General features: G+C 42.9%; 2 protein-coding genes across 2 annotated transcripts; one reads left to right on the top strand and one right to left on the bottom strand.

The window, feature by feature from the left end:
* Nucleotides 1–108: 108 nt before the first annotated feature.
* ten1 (TEN1 subunit of CST complex) lies at nt 109–2,293 on the top strand (the record flags this gene model as incomplete). Its single annotated transcript, XM_079219700.1, has 3 exons — nt 109–197; nt 787–944; nt 1,238–2,293. 3 exons carry the CDS (start codon nt 109–111, stop codon nt 1,375–1,377), a joined length of 387 nt encoding a protein of 128 aa, XP_079075826.1. The 3' UTR covers nt 1,378–2,293.
* Nucleotides 2,294–2,449: 156 nt separating this feature from the next.
* evpla (envoplakin a) lies at nt 2,450–17,824 on the bottom strand. Its single transcript, XM_079219699.1, has 22 exons — nt 17,692–17,824; nt 13,794–13,893; nt 13,549–13,703; nt 12,833–12,956; nt 11,744–11,875; nt 11,559–11,600; nt 11,063–11,224; nt 10,875–10,982; nt 10,650–10,745; nt 10,423–10,533; nt 9,562–9,708; nt 9,302–9,453; nt 9,104–9,201; nt 8,764–8,936; nt 8,412–8,587; nt 8,079–8,217; nt 7,780–7,973; nt 7,089–7,239; nt 6,876–6,959; nt 6,535–6,642; nt 6,348–6,440; nt 2,450–6,257 (listed from the first exon to the last, which is right to left on the bottom strand). The coding sequence occupies exons 1-22, from the start codon at nt 17,733–17,735 to the stop codon at nt 2,871–2,873; spliced, it is 5,976 nt and encodes a 1,991-aa protein (XP_079075825.1). The 5' UTR covers nt 17,736–17,824; the 3' UTR covers nt 2,450–2,870.
* Nucleotides 17,825–18,918: the final 1,094 nt, after the last annotated feature.

The following is an 18,918-nucleotide window of genomic DNA, read 5'->3' as shown; positions in this document are numbered from 1 at the left end:
GGTAGTGCCCATACTAGACTATAGGAAGTACACAGACCTCCACAACTCTTTACCATCAACTTTACCCACGTTGTTCAACTATTTCAGATTTTTCTTCCCACTGACGTCATGCTTCCTGCAGCTGCAGCTTTCTATTTCCCCTGGGAAGTAAACTCTGGAGCAGTGCAGGAGGGAAAGTCAGTGAGAGTCTTTGGCAAGTGGGTTTTGTTTCAGACTATAATCTGTGTTGATGCTCTGACTAGAAAATAAGATTTCTATTTTGCAACGACTTTGTTTGGTACTAGTCCATTTCTGCGTTATGAGATAGTGAATGGTGGCTGAAGTAGCAATTCAGGTTTGACAATTCAAAGTACAATACTTGTATTTAAATCTGGTTTAATGTGATCTGAATGGAAAACAGGCTGTGCAATAATCCTTGTTTACTGGGTTGTTACAAATGAATGAATACTCTGTTTAAACTGTCCCTAGTGTCTACTTGTTAATCCAGTCCAGGTATTTATTTACCCTGGTGTAACGTGGTCTGGATGGAGATCTTACACTGCAATCATCCTTTTTTTCTGTTTTTACAAAAAGAATAAAGATGTCACAGATTTGAGTGTATTAAACAGTCCACTCATTAGACAAATGGAATGAATTGGAGCTGATTGTTTCTACTCTGTGGGGCGTAATAATGCAGCATAATATACGATGGTCACATGTAGTAAATAAATATGAATACACCTTAAAAAAAAAGATGAAATTGTATCATCTGACTTGCACATTAAGCCTTCCTGTTTAATTTTCCAGACTTGTCTGCTATCAGCCTGAGGAGTCCAGGGCGACGCTGTCAGCTCAGCATGCTTCTAAAGAGCACCACGTGGCGGTTCACACCTTGTTTGTGGAGCCTTTTAACCCAATAATTGGGGCCCAGTACATCGTTCTGGGTGAGATTGAAAATGCTGAAGGTAAGGAAGGACCTGTTGTGGCGTAGGAATGCTGAATCATTTATATTACCCCTCGTTTTCTTGGGTCCACACACTAATCAAAAAAAAATTGAGTGGCCTTCGGGAAGTAGTATAGGGAAAGTATAGTATATATATATTAAAAAAACATACATTTCATTTTAAATATATATAATATTTTATTAAACAGTTATTGGGTTGAACAATAATTGAAATTAAATCTTGGCTCATGTAAATACGTCCAGGACTCTCAGGCCTCTTTCTCCTGCCTTCATCTGCATCTTCTCGTCTCACAGGGGTTGGTGCGATGGTCCGTGCCCGTGTGCTGAACTGCGTTGACGGAGTCAACGTTGCCCTTCTACAGAAAGCCATCAACGAGCAAAGGAGCTTCTTCGAGGAGAGGGAGCCCCCACGTGAGGATGCACAGGCAACGTAATCAGGGCGCTCAATGAGTATCAGGACTGCAGCTCTGCCTCTGAGGCTGTTTGCCAAGGTGCACTGGAGGGATGCTGTGTGCGCTCAAGTGACCTAAAGACCGCTTGGTTGACTGTAAAAGACAGTTGACTATCTTGTCTACCTCCGATCATTGCAGTTTGTGTAATTCGTCTCAGGGTTTGCTATTTGAAAATTGTAAACACAAATGAAGGCGTTGTAGTTTTTCTGTGCTGCCATTTTACATGGTGAGAATTATCAGTCTTAACCTTGTCAATGTACGTTTGTGGTCCCAAATTATTCACAAATGCTTTAAAAGAGTTCCAACAGATATGTCATGTAGGGTCACGTGATATTGATTAAAACCAAACTATGGATATATGCATGAAATGCAAGCCTTTTGAGCACTTTGTACCTTGTAGAGATATGTATTAGATACTTTGTAACTCGGCTGGATCCATTAAGTTTAGTTGAATTGTATTTTATTTTAATATCATTTTTTCCATTAAAATAGTTTTATGAATCCATGTTTTAACCATATTAATAAATAAAAAATACTCTTCAAAGCATCGGCCTGTATCTAATACACGTTACGACCATAAAAGAAATAAAGCATTCTAATGCACGCATAGTCCATATTCTGCATTTACAGCTCTGAGTTCAAAATGAACTGTGAGCCTTGCACGGTCTAATTAGAGAGCTATAAAGGTCCCGGGCTGCATTCAACAGCAACGGTTCCCAACTTTTTGACTGGTGAGCCCTCATCAAGGATTAGGTCCTAAATGTGGACAAGAGCTTAAATTGTCTGTCTATTAATCGACTCGTCCACTAACCAGGAACAATTTGGATTGTTGATTATTATACTGTCATTTTTCTTTCAAAAATTCTTTCTGGTTCCATCTGCAACCAGCATGCTCATTCAGGTACACCGGGCGGAGTAGATGCCCAGTGTTTGTAATTTGATGCCAGGAAAGACTGAAATACGTTCTTGAAAGTAAATGTTGAGAAGCTTGTACCGTCCTGGGTGTTCTATTGAAAAAGACTACACAGCTGTGAAAGTGAGGGAGTCCATACTCTTTAACCATTATCATTTACATTTATTGATATGTGCTACTTCATAAAGTATCAAACCAGATTGCGTTTAAAGTCAACAGTGTCAAGGATAGCCGAGTAATGATTAATACAGAATAAAATCATTTTTTGTAAAAAGCATTGCACCTTGTCCCAGTGTCCCTAATAAAACAATAACATCAAAGATAAACTGCATTTATAATCTCTGTTTTTAAATTAAATGAAAAAAACATCTGCCCACATCAGACATGTTTGGTAAACATAGGCAACACAGCAGCAACATCTTTGGCTAAACAGAAAGCTTTGCAGTAGAAGACTTTTCCTGAGTCAAAATATACATTGTAATTAATGTATGAATTTACCATAATAACATTTTTTACCACATGACTCCACAGACTAGATAACTCCAATACGTTGTAAACACATCTAGAATCTTGCATATCTAGTCGAGTTGTAACCAGACTCTTTGGAGGAGGCAGGCAACATTGGTAAGCCTGACACTGGGTCTTTCTTACAGCGATCCAGAGCTTGTTTGTAGCTGATCTTCTCCTTTGTGATGGGGTCTAAAATATCCTTGACGTAGGACGACTCGGCCTGCAGATCCCTCATCATCGCGCTGTCGATCATTTTGGACCCGATGGCGTCAAAGATGCTCACCCTGTCGCCGGTGTTGGGGACGATCAGCCCACCCGTCAGGTGCTGTGCCTCCATGTAGTGAATGGCAGTGTCCTTCGGCATCCAGCCTTTCTGAACAGCTTCTCCCACAGACAAGAGCTCTCTGGTCATGGGGACTTCAACACCAGTGAAGGCCTTTTGTGCATTGAGTAGCCTCTGGAGTTGACTATCCTCAACGAGGCCTCTGAGTGCTGCCTTGCTCACTGTGTATCTCTGATTGTTGCTGATGTCAATGATGCCACCTGTTGATGCCTGAGCCTCCAGAAGTTTTTGGGCGGTGGTCGGGTCGATCAGTTTATTCATGGTGGCGTTGCGTATTGTATAGCAGGTGTCAGTGTTTGTATCCATTATTCCAGCAACTGGGAAGATTTCTTTGGCAGGGGAGATGGCTGAGAAGGCTGAGTTCAGTGTGGTGCTGGTGGAGTTGTGGATTGAGTTGAACTTGGATGGCTTCTTAGTGTCACCTGCTACCAGCAAGGCAAACTCTGAAATGGGAATATTGCCTCTTTTGTACTGCTGTAGGTCAGCCTCTGTCAGCCGGCCCTCTCTCAGTGCATCTTTGATGGGGTACTGCTTTCCACTCTTGCGATCCTGCAGTACAGATGTCTCCCCATCGGGTCCCAGGGAAGTAATCTCCTCCCAGTCACACTCGAGCTCCTGCAGATGAACGTACTGTTGGCGATCAATCAGGCCCTGCATGTAGGCATCGTACGGGGACATGTCTTTGCCTGTATCTGGATCCAGAATGGTGATCTTGGTGGAGACATTGGTCTCTTTGGTCCTTGTCTCTGCATGTTCCTCTTTCTGCACGTTCAGCAGCAGCTCCCGGATTGTGCTGTCCCGCTGATGGATCTTGTCTTTTTCGTCCAGGATCTCCCTCTCCAGACGTTGAGTGTCAGACCCCATCATTATGCTCTTCTGCCTGCTCATCTGCGTTCTCTCGCTCATCAGCCTGCTCTGCTGCTTGAAAGACAGGCTGATGTCGTGTCTCGAGGCCTCGAGTGTCCTGAGCTCCCGGGTGAGGTTGTCCCTCTCGCTCTGTAAGGCGTCTTTGTTCGAATTCAGGTTTGTCCCCTCTCTTGAAGTATTAGATTTGTTGGTCGTCAGGAAGTTGATTTTATCACTGAGACGTCTGATTTGAACTTCCATGTCCTGTCTGGCAAATTTGTGCTGAGACACCTGTTCCCTCAGGTGATCCCTCTCGGCTTCGACGGCCTGGTCTTTCTCAACACGGACAATCTCTTTGTACACTGTCTTCTCAACAGACTTCTCCCTCTGCAGGATCTCAATCTTCAGGGTGATGTTACGGATGTCTCTCTGGATACGCAGCATATTGTTGGTTTCCTTGTCCATGTCTGACCGAAGGCCTGTTGTCAACCTCTCCAGTTTTGGGTCTCTTTCAACCTTCAGTACCTCCTCGACAACAATACATTCTTCTACAGGAGGTGGGGCATTTTCCAACTGTGTGATGCGCAGACGGATCTCTTTTAGTTCAAACTCGGCTTGACTCCTCTTTTGGCGCTCATCACTCTCCCTGAGGGTCCTCAATTTGTCTTCCACCGTTGTTCTTAACTGCTGCAACTCTAGATCTAGCTGACGGCGGGTCTGTACTTCTTGATCCAGGTTCCTGCCGAGCTTTTCATGCTCAATCTGCTGCCTTGGGTCCTTCTGTAAACGCAAAACCTCCTGCACAACCACTTTCTCCGCAGGCTTCTGCCTCTCCAACAGGATATATTTGTTTTGAAGATCAAACACCATCTCTTCAGTGTTGCGCCGCACCTGTGCCTCCTCCCGCACATCTCTTCCCAAGCGTTCAGCTTCTTTCTCCAACAGAGGATCAGGTTCGTACTTGATGACCTCTCTGGTGAGGACTTTGGTCTCGATCTTGGACTTCTCAGTCTTCCATTCATCTCTTTCTTTCTTGTGCACTGTCACTTTGTCCAGAAGGGAGTTGTACGTGGTTCGTAAATGGTTCACCTGATCATTCAACCTATGAATCTCTCTCTCATTTTCAGGGCTCCTTTCCTCCTTAACCACCTCTTGGATAACTTCCTTCATCTCCACCTTGGGCTTCTCAGAGCGTAGGATATTCACTTCAGTGGTTATCTTGGTGAGCTCCCTATCCAGATCAGTGTACTTCTTGTTGTAGTCTTGTATGTCTTTCCTGCACCGCATTATCTCCATCTCTGTGCTGGGGTCTATCCGGTAGATCTCATTGACGATTTCCTTCACCTCAACTTTTGGCTTCCAGTCTTGAACTTCTCGGTAGCGACTGTGGAGCACTGTCACCTCTTTGAACAAGGAGTTGTTTTCAATCTGCTCCTTATCCAAGCTTGTCCGAATCCTCTTAGATTCAGTGATGAGCTCAGGGTCTTGCTCAATCTTTTTCACTTCCTTAGTGATGACCTTCGGTTTAATGTTAGGAATCAGTCTCTCAAGAGCATTAATCTGGCTCCTCGTCTGGAAGATTTCATCATTAATGAGCTTGATCTTGTTGCTCTCGTCAGAAAGTTCCGTCTCAAAGGTCCGCACCGCTCTTAACATCTGTGGGTCCTGTTCCACTTTCACCACTTCTCTCTGAACCACCCTTTCTTTGATAGATTGTTTCTTATTCTGGAGAATCGTGACTTCTGTCTTCATCTGAATGTGTTCCCCATCTTTCACTCGAACTTCATCTCTCATTCTCGCTATCTCGTCTCTCACCTTACCCGCCTCTACGTCCAGCTGAGGATCTCTCTCAAACTCTGTCACCTCTCTGATCAGCAGTTTCGGTGGCGCGTTTTTGACGGTATCCTCCAGGATAATGATTTTCTTGTTGAACACCTCAACCTCAGTGTGGGTGTTTTGACGCGTAATGGACTCTTCATGCAGTATTTTCTGCAGATCAGTTAAATCTTTTTCCAGTTTTGGGTCGCGGTAGTACGTCAGTACTTCTTTTTCCTCAACACGCTCCACTCCTCTGCGACTCTTCAGAGACATCATCCTGTCTTTAAAGGTTCTCAGTTCTCCCTCTGTATGAGCTTTCCTCTCCTTCTCTTCGTCCAGCTCTCTCAACAGACTGTCCAGTTCAGAAGCACTCTGTTGCTGGCTCTCAAGCTGCACTTGTTGATGTGCCACCAGTTGGACTTTCTCTTCATTCTGCAGCAGGAAAAGCCAATAAGTTGCAAATTATTTACTTGAAGTAGTTTAATAGAAAACATGATTTGTACTGAAAAGGTGATTTCTTACTTGTAAAATGAGATTCTTTGCCAGGCCCATCTGTTTTTGGCGTTGGGTGTTTTCAGCTACTGCTTCAGCGTAGGAGTTGACCAGATCTTTTTCCTGCAATAAACAAGAGACGCAGCAAACCATCAGCCACCTCGATCGTTTAATGAATGTAACACATGTACTTTCATTAAATGAGATTAAATGTTACCTCTCTCTGAACAGCATCACTCAGTGTCATCATAGCAGGTTTCTGAGGAACAGTGGCTCCAGCGTCCTCTAGTACACTGTTGTATTTGTCAACGTTGACCTCGTAATCCTGCACAGACGTGAAGATACAGGATTCAGAGCACAGAGTCACTCAGTCACAGTCAAGTACGCTTGTTTTCCCAGTAGTGGACTATTTTAAATTTTTTTTTGAAAGACCATGAATTAGAAAGTTGATACAATTATGTCATCACTGATGATAACAATTGGTATTTGCTCGTTTTCATATCACCAATTGAGTCCCTTACTAATATTTTACAGCATTACAATCCATTTGAGTCTTACATTGAGGAGACTCTGCAGGTCCTGAGACAGGTCAGACACTCTGTCCATGTCATCGCCCTTCCTCTTCAGGTCATCTACCACCCTCTGTGGTGAAAGGTTTAACAGACGTTAATCACTGTGAGTTATTTATATCATCTATCATTTACTTATAGCTGACTTTACAGATTTGCATGGAGAGAATGTGAAATATGTGTCAATAATTTACAGCCGTACCTCTTGGGAGCTCTCCCTGGAAGTGACCTGAGACAGATCATCATTGTAGTTTATGGTGTTTTGCGGCAGATTGTCCATGAAGGACTTCAGGGATTGGGACGTACTCTGAAACTCCTGGTTCTTGGATGCAGCTTCTTGTAAGATGTTTTCTCTGAGATAATTAATCAATATGACAGATAATTAAACAATTGACTTTGTAGTGCTTTCTAATTCAAATTATTTCGTGCCTTTTCCTTAAAACATATTGTTATCATTTTTTTTTAATTGGCCTGATCATATCAATGTATCTGCTTTCTGTATGTAGTTTAAATGATTAACGTAATCCTTATATTTATTGATTGTCTTTAGATAAACAAAGAGAAAAAAAACCCCATCTCAAATCATGTACATAAATAGCAGTACGGTTGTATACACTATTATACTGCATACAAACTCGTCAAAGTAGTCAATTTCACAAAATTAGGCAAACATTTGAAGAAAAAAAAGAGATCAAAACAATTTGCCTGATTTATACTGCCACCGACTCCTCACTCACTAATCTTAACCTGCCACCAGCAGTCAGGGGCCACTGGTGATAACAAAGCTGAGTGCATCTCCAACTACCTGCAGCCCGAAACACAATGGCGAGATAATAGCGGTGTGTTTGGGGAACAGATAATGGAACTACCAGAACACACACTCTGATTCTCACCTCTCCTTCAGCTGGTTGTTTACGTTGCTGTAACGGGTCTGCAACTGCTTGACCTCTGTTCTCTGGCGCCGGATGTCAGGGCAGTACTCCTGGTAGCCCTGCTGCAGAGAGCTGCACAGCTGCTCCGTAGCCTCCAGATCCTGGCTTAGCTTCTTCATGTCGTCCTGAGCCGCTGTCACAGACTTCCGCTGGTACTAAATACGACAAAGGAGACACGCAATTTATAAATCGGTCAACTCTAAGTTGAACCTATGAGAAAGAGAACGGCCTTTTATGTGGTCGAGGTAAGAGTTCCTCACCCGAATGTCCTCAGTGCGGGCTTGGATTGCATTTGGCACTTCGGGGATTGGACCATCGTCACTCAGGTTTTTCTCAAACCCAGAGACGAGGCCGTCCACCTTCTTAATCTGACTCTCCAGGTTGAGAGAAGCATTAGCTCTGAAAAAAAGGATAAATGCATTGATAAGTGTAGGCCGACAAAGATGGATACATGTACAACTATTTATAAAAATGTTGATCATTTATTGAGGGAATTGAAATTTCAACTTGCAGTTTTTAAACCGGCAAAAATACAAATCCTTTCCCCCGTGTATCTGCATACAAGCAACTTCCAAATCCAAACATACACTTACTTGTTGGTGTAGAGGTCAGCGAGTGCTGCGATGCTGTTGTGCTTGTTGTTGGCGTCGCTCAGCTTGAGAGGCAGTGCAGAGGAGGTACTGCTGGAATCTTTGGACAGGAGGGGCTGCAGGTCAGCCTGAGCCGCCTGCTTCTGCTGCTCCAGAGCCTTCAGGAGCCTGGCAGCTTCCTATCAGGGACACATGTAGATACTTTAGATACTTGCACTGGAGGGCAGTCATCACATATCAGACATGAAATCACCCAGAGAATAAAGGCAGGAACATGCCAACAGGAACGACCTTGGCTCCAGTGAGTACGGATCAGATGAGTAACATGGGTTGTCTGTGACTTCAGTCCTCTCACCTCCTGTTCCTTCAGCCTCTTGGCCAGATCTCCGGCCGGGTCGGTGCGGCTCAGCGGGGCTCGCAGGCGGCTGAGCATGCTCTCCTCAGCGCTGAGCAGGTCACCGTCCAGCTTGTCCAGCTGCTGAGAAAGGGCTTTCACCTTGGGATCCAGCGGGGCGGAAGCCACCGGGGCTGAATGAGGAAACAGATACGTTCATTAGCTGCCCTGTCTGATTGTGGCATTGGGATAAAAAAATAAAAAATACTTGTGCAACTGTTGTCAAATCATTATCATGGTTTAAAGAAGCAACGATGCCTCATAATGAGAATATTGAAGTATTTAACTGATAGACAATGACCTGATTTTTGAGGCCTGGAGACCTCGGATTTGTGATTCTTCAGCGATGTCGCCAGAGCAGTTCTTCTCTTCTTGATATCCGTCAGTTCACCGCCCAACCTAATGAATTGGGAAAAAGTGAATCAACACAGTATTACTTGACTGATATTTTTGCATTGTTTGTTGTAGCTGCATAACAACACAAGCCAGCATTACTTACAGGTCCACTTTGTCGATGGCGTCTGGATCAGGTGGAGGGATCTGGAAGCAAACTCCCGGGAAGGTTTTTGTTGCCCCGGCAGTGTTGGTTACGGCCCAGTTCTCGTCTGAGTTAGATTTCAGGGAGAACTTCTCGCCTCTTTCCAGAGAATCCTGGATGGTGGTAATAAATCAAGTTTATTAGGAAACATGAGCAAACGCCTGAATTGAACCATCTCAGCTGTGGATATTTGACAGTTTCGGCCGGTTAAGGAGCTCCACCTTATCTGTCTCCCAGTCACACAGGGCCTCCACTGTGACGGATCTGTTGGGGTTGATGCGTCGCAGCTTCAGGGGAGCGATGGTTGTGCTGCGTCTCCTCAGGTCGGCCAGCTGCTGTTCACTGTTCTGTACGGCGCTCTCCTCGGCCTGGTGGGGAATAGACAACAGAGATATCTCATCAGTACTCGTCTCCTGGAAGAGTGTCCAAAACGTTTCAATGGTTTTGTTTGTGTGAACTGTGGGAGAAACACACTGAGTCGGACTTCTTTTTTCTCTTTTAAATGGAAGGGAAGATGTGAGATCACAGCTAAATAAAAGCAAACAATATGCAAGCCTTTATGAAAAGTATACAAAAAGAAAAAAATTGGCTTTAATTATTGATGGGTGTGTACTGTAGTATTTGTGCATATTTGTAATGCTGTGTAAAGGATTAATTTTATTCTATTCTATTTGTTTTTAGTGCCATTTTATTTATGTAATCCTGCAATTCCCCACTGCGGGACTAATAAAGGATTATCTTATTTTATTTTATCTTATTTCTGACAAGGAACTACAGATTACATTTTGAAATTTACTTAAAAAAAAAAATGTTTTTCTGTTTCCTGTCAAATAAACCAATTAGAAAATAAAAGCAAAACAACATACATATGTGTGGTAGGTAGGTATATAAATGCTTAACATACAACAATAAAGAAATAGTGCATTCTTCCAATGTGTCCTTTTTCACTTCTTCATATAACTTCCACAATAAGAGAAGTGGGTGCTACAGTCTGTTTTCGTCCCCACAGGGAGGTGCAAGTTGAATGTGTTATCTGCATGGACATGCAGTCCTTGATTCGGTCTCTAAAAGCCGCTCTGTACCTCGAGCTGCATCATTGTCTCCGAGGTGCTTTTCTTGCTGATGGCATTGGGGTCCAGGCTCTTGTTGAGTTTGAACAGCGTCTCTGACAGCTGCTCGGTCTCCATTTGGTACTGTAAAAATAGCACAAATACATATTTCTTCACCCTCAATGTCTTCCCACACAAACTTGACTCAAACGCAGATCATTGTAATGACAAATTGCGGTGTACGGTGTTCCCATATTTACCTTTTTGTATTCCTCCAGACTGTCCAGGTGTGTTTCTTGACAAATGCAGAGATTGAGGAATTTCTGCCACTCGTTTCGAACAGCGTCTCTCTGAGCCTGAAGGTGTGATGTAATATTTCAGTGGCATTCAAATTAGTTTAAAAGGTAATAAAGTTTAAAGACTTTTGGCCTTCAAAGCGTTGCCTTTTACTTGGAAAGCTGTGCCTTCTGGGTAATGAGACCTACTTGTATAGTGTCACTGGCTGGGTGCTTCAGTCCGATGAGTCTTTCTCCTTCGTCCTGGAGTTTGTTCACCTCGGTCTCGTGGGACAGCAGGCTGTTGTTCTTGAAGTTCTGATGGAGGTAAAATCAGGTTATTAAGATGCCCGGTTATCTAAGTACAGAGTAAATTAGGCCGTTAATCCTTCACTGACCTCGTACTGCCTGCGGACATCTGGGGGGTCCATTATGCGGTCACTCCAGTCCTGCTTTTTGATCTTATCTTGCTCTTCTCCCAGGAAGACCAGCTCTTTGTTGCAGCCGTGCATGTATTCGTAGAGGCTGTTCAGGTAGTGGCGACGCCACTTGGAGTTGTCCTGAGATGAAATGAAATAACGAAATGAAACCTGAGAAGCTCTGAGTGTATAAATGTGGTCAAAATCAAACAGTATTTTTTACGTATTACTCGTTGAAAATCCGTGAGGGAGAAGAGGCAAGTAGCTCAACATTTGTTTTATTATTTCAAATTTAATAGATGATATAGCAAAGAAATGTACAAGAAAATAAAATGTGTGTCTTAAAGGTAAAAAAGGAAATATTATTTAAAGAGACAAGTGATGAGACATTTCTCAAAATCCCCCAAAAGATGTTTACTCATGTCAACTCAAATATAAATAACAGAAATGTAGCTTTTACAACAACACCACTCACCAGTAGATTGCTGTACTGCTTCTTCAGCTCCACATATTTCTCCTGAAAAAAACAAAAAAAGACAACAACATACCTCGTGAGCAGCTGGAAACCATTTTTCATTGAGATTAAAGAAGACAAGACATTAAATGATTTGAATCAGCTGCTGTGGCGAAGACACACAGAATATTTTCATGAATGTTGACCTTGCTGCCCGCCGAGCTGACGCAGAGCTGCGAGTTGTAGGCCTCGACCTCTTTGTGCAGGATGTTGTGAGCAGCGACCTGCTTCTCCAGGTCTGCCATGTTGGGGCCGTACTCCTCCGCGTTCACCAGTTTCTGAGCGCACAGCGGACGAACACAGTCAATGGTATATGTGTACACAAATAACCAATTCAAAACCAATCCCACCCTAGGGGGGGGCAGACTGAGCGATTGTTTTATAAAATTGTAAATCATAGCTTGTTTTATGAAAAAAAGAGCCCCAAACTGCTGTATTTGGATGTATTGAACACCATAAGTCGTATACAAGTGAAATACATGGTTTGGTACATGAGAAAATTGAAATGTCACAGATGTGCGCAAATGTGCCCCAATGCAAATTTTTGAGACCTCACCTGAATTTTCTCTGTACTAAACCCTCACTAACTTTGTTCTGCTTCACTTCATCAAAGTCAACCTTTGCAGAGAGAATGTTCACAAATTGTGCTATGATTTGGTTTAGAGTTGGACCTTACAGCTGCATCATATCAAAGAAAGAATCATCCTGAAAGTGTTTTTTTTCTAGGCGGATCTGAAACCTTTTAATTTTTGCTGTGTGTCATCTTCATTTACTCTTAACCAGTAACATATAGACTTATATTTACACTTCTGAACAAAATATCACATGTGTAGCCTTTTATTATAACACCAGAATTATTTAAATAGCCCTAGTGGTTGCAAAGATACACCCTTTTTAGTTTGGGTATGCAATTTTCGAACAGAGGCCTAAAAATACGTTGTTTTTTAAAGTGATAACCATCAGGTCTCAGAGGCTGAGCACTCTTTAGTCAGTTGTGTTGTTTAACTCGCTCAGCTCTGATTAGTATGTTTAATATGGGGAAGGTATCGACTATAAAGCATGGTTTATTTATTATATCATCTTTGTTGGCTATAGCCTTTTTATGGCATTAGTTGACAATAACAAATACATAGCGTAGTGCCAACGCTACCCGTTAAGATCAGAACTATCATCAGTTCTGGGTCCTCGCATCCTTTAGGCAGACTGCCTCTAATGTTCAGTGTTATTATACGCACTTGTTTATCGTTGAAAACAGGCCCCCAGTCGATTCTGGGCATCCGCGACACGTCGTCAACCTGCTCGAAGATTTCTCGGTAGAAGGCGCAGTCCTTCAACCAGCGCTCGTGGAGGAGGAGGACGCTGGAGAAGAGATGCAAAGAAACAAAGACGTTTTTCTTTATTGAGATCTAAAGTCTGAAATACATTGTGAAATAATCAGACGAATAAATGCAGATTAAATAATTCACCCAATTTTTTGCAATAACAGGTGATCGACAAATGGAAATGAAGAGGAACATGTAAACCGCCAGCCTCTCAAGACAAGACATTACAAGCAAAAATATTTTTTTTATCATGCACTGTTGAACTATAAGATTTTGGGGCTATTTTGCTTCCTTAACACGCCTTCTTTCAGACCAGTGGAAAGAAAAGAAAAACTGTTTAACTTGGTCTATTTGCATCTGTACATTTTTCCTAAATTCCCTAAAAGTCTGAATTAGATCATATATTATACATACATGTACAGTATACATTACATTTCAGAAAAAGTTTGACACAAAAAGTAATTGTCCTAATGTACTGTAAGTAATCAACGGGGGAAGTTTCATGGTAACTTCGAGTTACATTGTGAACTCTAATGACCTCTAGTGTCTCCTCTTAAACCTCCAGTAGAGGTCTGAGAGGCGCCAGACTTTGGGCAGCAGGGTTGTGGTTGCATGTTGTATCTACTCACTCGCTCTCTATCTCTCTGGCCTGAGGATGATGGGACTTCTTGGCTCTGTCGACGTCCAGGAAGAGGTTCTTCAGCAGGCCCTCAGCCTCGCCCAGCTTGTCGGATATCTCAGCCTGGTGCTGACAGGGCAGCTCTTTCTTGTCATTCTCCGCATCCTGGTGGAAGTAGACAACAGTTATTTATTTTCAAGGGGGCTGCCGGTAAAAGCGATTTGTTTGCGTTCGTCGTTCAATGTGTGTTCTCACCACAGCCAGCAGCTCCTCGGACCGGAGGATGTCTTTCTCCACTGTGTCGGCATTCTTTTGCATCTGGGCGACCAGCAAGGTCAAGCTGGTGGTCTGAGCCCTGCAGGGTGAGGAGGAGGAGGACACAGATGAAGCCACGAGCACAGACCAGACGCGTTATCGAGATTGAACTCAGCATTTCATTTGATCAAGACCAAACCTGACAAGTCACGCACGTTAATTCATAAAAACAAGAGGTATATGCCTTTACTCCAGAGTGTGTTATCTTTATCCTAATCCTTTACTCAAGAGTAAAGGATTAGGATAAAGATAACACATGATGATGATGATTCCAATCCAGTGGATGCAAATCAAATCAAATCATCTGCAAACAGGTGAGAAATCCAAAGAGATTAACAAGAGGCGACATTAGAGGAGCTTTACAAACTTTTGATTGTGGTGAACTTTGTGGTCTCACTCAGTAAATCAAGTTATCACCTTGCATCCCATTTAAGAGCAACTTGCAGGATTCAATTATTACTGTATTTAATGCTTTGTGTGTCAAAAAGTCCAGTGTCTCCATTTTAAACGGCCTTACAAAAAAAAAAAGTATATTGTTTTCACCCCACATTCATTCACCTGCAAGTTGCTCTTTCGTAGGTGTGGCAAATTTACTACTTTTTTTTGTTGTAAATACCCTTTTACTCTGAGACACTTCTTTACAACATGCAGCATTTGCACTCTAATCAGTTTCAGCTGCACAAAAGACTCCACAAATATCTCTCCTCCGACATAACCATGACAAGACGTTTAACAACTCTTCTCCCCAAATGTGTTTAAGCTGCAGGGCTGATTTTCCAACCTGCCAGGACTCCATTCATTCACCAAAACCTTTGAAATAAGGCTGGTGTGTAACACCAACCAAAGAATGTTGGCAAGGACCTCGCTGGTTAATTGACCCACATACCAAAGCTATACCTTAAAGTACAAAGGCATGTCTCTCTGACAGAAACAAGCAACTGTCATATAGAGTAGATTTGGGATGGCCTAAATGCTATGTTGCAGTAAATAGTGGAGTGACAGAGGAATGCAAAGTTTCTCTTCCTGCACTGACTCACTGAGCTGCAAGCTGATCTGGTTCTGCAGCCGCTTTGACAATGGCCTCCCTATTCCTGCTCACTCAGCAGGAGCGACAGGTATGTGAAACACACACACACACACACACACACACACACACACACTACACACTACACGCAACAATTATCTCTCAACGTTCCCCATTTCAGCCAAATGAACACTTGTGCTATAGTTTGAACCACCTATGAGGCCTCAGTAAGACGTTGCTTTCTCTGCTAGCAAACAAATAAACACATTTACGAAAGAGACAATGAGGACAAGGCCCCTGATGAGTCAGCAGATGATGGATTAATGAAGAAGTGTGATACTATGATATACATGCGTTTATACCACCTGTTCTTTCTTGGGGTGTCTTCAATTTTCTTTTGACCTTGTTTGCTTTCTGAGAATAAATCAAAAAGCTTCTTTATTTTCTAATAATAGAAATAATCTTGATTATTTGTGGACGATAAAGTCAAAGTCTGACATGATGCATTTTTATAAAATATAGTAAGATGTTGACGATACACTGTCATTCAATTTAAGGTCTTTTTTTCACTTCTTTTTCTTCTTGAGACATCTTAAGAATAGAAATGAAGGCGGTTTCTCTTAGTGAGGAAAAACTAATAGTGACACATGATCCATTAGATGTTAAAACTACTGGATGTGAGGGAGGGGAGCTCGAGAGTTTTTCACATTCAGGATCCACAAGGAGCTGATCGTCGGGTCACAGCTGGGGACACGCGTGTCCCCACGCAGGTCAGTGTCTTTCCTCTGATCTGGGGTGCGGAGTGAGTGTCCACAACAGCTGACAGTAGATCTGTCCACGGGAAGCACACAGCACACTTCCTCTGAGCGCTTCCCTTGAATACAGTCGAGCCTTGTTTAGTTAAACCCTTCAGCAGTGACTGCTGCTTGTGGGAGTTTTAAAAGTGAACACTTCTGTCAACGAGCACTCTTGCTTTATTGTATGTTTAATGTTGTGTGCTTAGTGGGCTCAATGGCAACCTCCGATGACAAAGAATACACTAAAATATAGATAGTTCACAATGACATTTTTAGTTGCATTCATGAATCGCGAGCAGTTACGGCGGATTTGACTTGAAAGTAGGATAACTGGATAACCCGCATAATTTAGAAGGGCTGGCCAGCATTTTTTTAGTTAGTTGGAAACTTGTGCCACAAACCACTCCCTGATTTAGTTACAACTTTTATAATCGCCTCCCAGCTCCGAGTTTGTGATAGTAGAATCCAGTTGTGTTAGATTTGGGGGCTTAAAGAGGCTGAAAGCAGCCCAAAGCTGCTGGAGTTATCCTCTGCAGGTTCAGCATTGATCACGTCACACAGAGGCCTTTCATTTCATTGCAATATGCTAATTAAAAACTCCATCCTGCCCATTGATATCCACAAAGGGAACAGTTGACCTTGAATGCTGACAGGTATGAAACCAACAAAACCAATTATTTGATTAAGTTTGATTAACGATTAATGATCAAAGTAATTTATCATGTTTTCTCTGTTTCCTATCAATTCAATTGAAATAAAAAAATTAATACTTTTTGGGCTGTGGGAGATTGTGCAATGGATTTGCCTGCAATTCATAAACCGAACAATAATTCAATTATTTGAAAGAACACATTCAAATGTTACTCAATTATGAAGATAATCGTTAGTTGCAGCCCTATGTATTACTGTCTTTATTGATTTAATTGGTGATGGAAACTTCTTCAGGGCTGAACGGAGGGAGCAACATGTCCCGTGTCGCTCTGTAAAGTACAGTTGGGAACCAACGCCCTCCTGAGAGAAAGAAACCAGCTGAGCAGTACCGACTGCCCAGCCCTCCTCACACATGGCAATCACACAACATGTGCAGGGCAGAAGACAGGTGGAACTACCTGGTCACCACCTGATGTGAATCCGCGTCAGTATTGTGACATCAAACAGGGACAGAAAAGAAGGAATGTATGAATCACTTTGGCAGCTGAGTGTGACTCTCGGACAAACTGGTGGTCTCGTCACACGCGGTGGGTTTGCATTAAAAAGCCGTTTTTGAGAACACAAATATAACCTGTTGTCATCATTACTTAGAGAAGTACAGGACAGAGTGAAATTGTCTTCTCCTTCCCGGCAGTGAGATCAGCAGCTTTCTTTTGACACTTTGCGACTGACAATGAATGAACATTTGTCTCCTTATGTTTAATACACAATTTCACATCAAATGAAGCTTTTTTTTTAGCAACTTTTCTTCATCAAGTTGCAGCCAGCCTCCTTCCTCCAACAGTTTTATAACATGTACTGTGTGAGCGACACATATTGATCTACATCTACAACAGCAGCCAGACACCAAACGGCCACATCACACACACAATTCTCAGAGAATAGAGATTTGTTTAAGCCTCGACTCAGATGTGTTGAAAGCAGGCCGGTGCAGATTGAAAAGAGCTGATGGGATTTGTTCCCTCTGTGACTTCCACCTGCAGGCATTTTCACTAGTTTCCCCTCTTGTCTTGTCCCACCTCATGTTTACAAAGTATACCTGGCCTCAGGGACCTGCAAACAGCCTGGCAAACATCTCGTGAAGCTCTCACCATCACTGAGGATTCACCTGGGCTTAACGCAGCACTCTGAAACTGCCTGAGCAAACATTTCAACGTAAAAGGAGAGCAACGCTGAGAGGGAAAGAGGACAACAGCACGCACAGGAAACATGACACAGTCCTGGGAACAGGAGGAGGGGTGACATGACCGAGATACAGTGTTCATACATGCGTTACATTCGTAAAGTCCTTGGGAAAAGTACTCACTTGCTTATCTTGCTCGAGTCCTTAGTCTCCTTTTTCTTAAACATCCTGAAGGTCGCGTGGGGTCAGGCAAAAATAAATCTCTCTCTCTCTCTCCTTCTTTGTCCCTGTCTTCCTCACCCTGTGGCTTCCACTCGTCTCTCCTCTGTCTTTGATTCTTCTCAAACACACACACATTCACGTCAGCACAGGGTTTGACGCTGGCAGCTCCTCCCAGACAGGTTAGCAGGTGTGCCACCACCCAGACATCCACTTTGTGTAGGAATACTGGACCGACCTGTTTCCTGCGCTCTCTGCCTTCCTTCCGCCCTCGGCCCTGCCCTACCTTTTCATCTGGGCCCTGACACACTCTCTGGCCTCTCGCAGGGAGCAGTGCCCCATCAATTACCACTAATGCATCATTCATGGGGCTGGAGGGCACTGCGTTCTTGACGTCTCTCTCTCTCTCTTTCTCTCTCTCTCTCTCTCTCTCTCTCTCTCTCTCTCTCAGCTCTCAGAGGGGACCAAGCTGCAGTAGTGACCTGTCAATCACAAGGTAGCCACGGCCTAAACCGTACCCTGCTTTAAGGTCTATTTTACTTTTATTCTATACAATCTGACTTATTTTTACAACCAGAGGAGTCGTCCCCTGATGCCCATTGGAAAGAATGCAAGTTAAACGCACTTCAGCATTTGCTTCACTGTTCAGACTCAGACGTTGCGAATGAAAACAAAGTGATTCACATTGTTTGTTTTTGTTATACTTTTGTTTATAAAAAAGTGCAAGGGGAGACCCATCTGGACTCCCTCAGACGAGGAGTTTGGGGGTTCATCGATGGGCCTTTTGATTTCAAATGTTATTAATGTGTATTAACTGACCCCTGCCTGACCTGTCATTTTGCAAAAGTGCCTCCCCGGCAAAGCAAGTTTCCACTGCAACTGCAGAATATTATGGCAATCCCTTTCTTCACCTTTTCCCTCATTTTCTTCCTTTACACCCCTTGCAACATATAGCATCAAATTAATGTCCATGCATCACCACAGTTCTTTATTAGAAGGTTTCAACATCATCACATCTCCTTTTTTTCCAGTTCCACACAATGTATTTTTAAAAACTAGACACTAATGTTATTATCAGTCAGCTTTGTGTTCACCTTCATACATCCTGATTTGTTTTCAAATTCAACATCTTATTAGGTTTGGGTCTAATTGGATCTTTATGGCATTTTTTTATTATTATTTACAACTTAA

Source organism: Taurulus bubalis, assembly GCF_910589615.1.
Source record: "Taurulus bubalis genome assembly, chromosome: 6".
In the NCBI taxonomy this organism is placed as follows: Eukaryota; Metazoa; Chordata; class Actinopteri; order Perciformes; family Cottidae; genus Taurulus; species Taurulus bubalis.
Note: the sequence above shows the minus strand (reverse complement) of the source record. Positions and strands in the feature narration are given on the sequence as shown.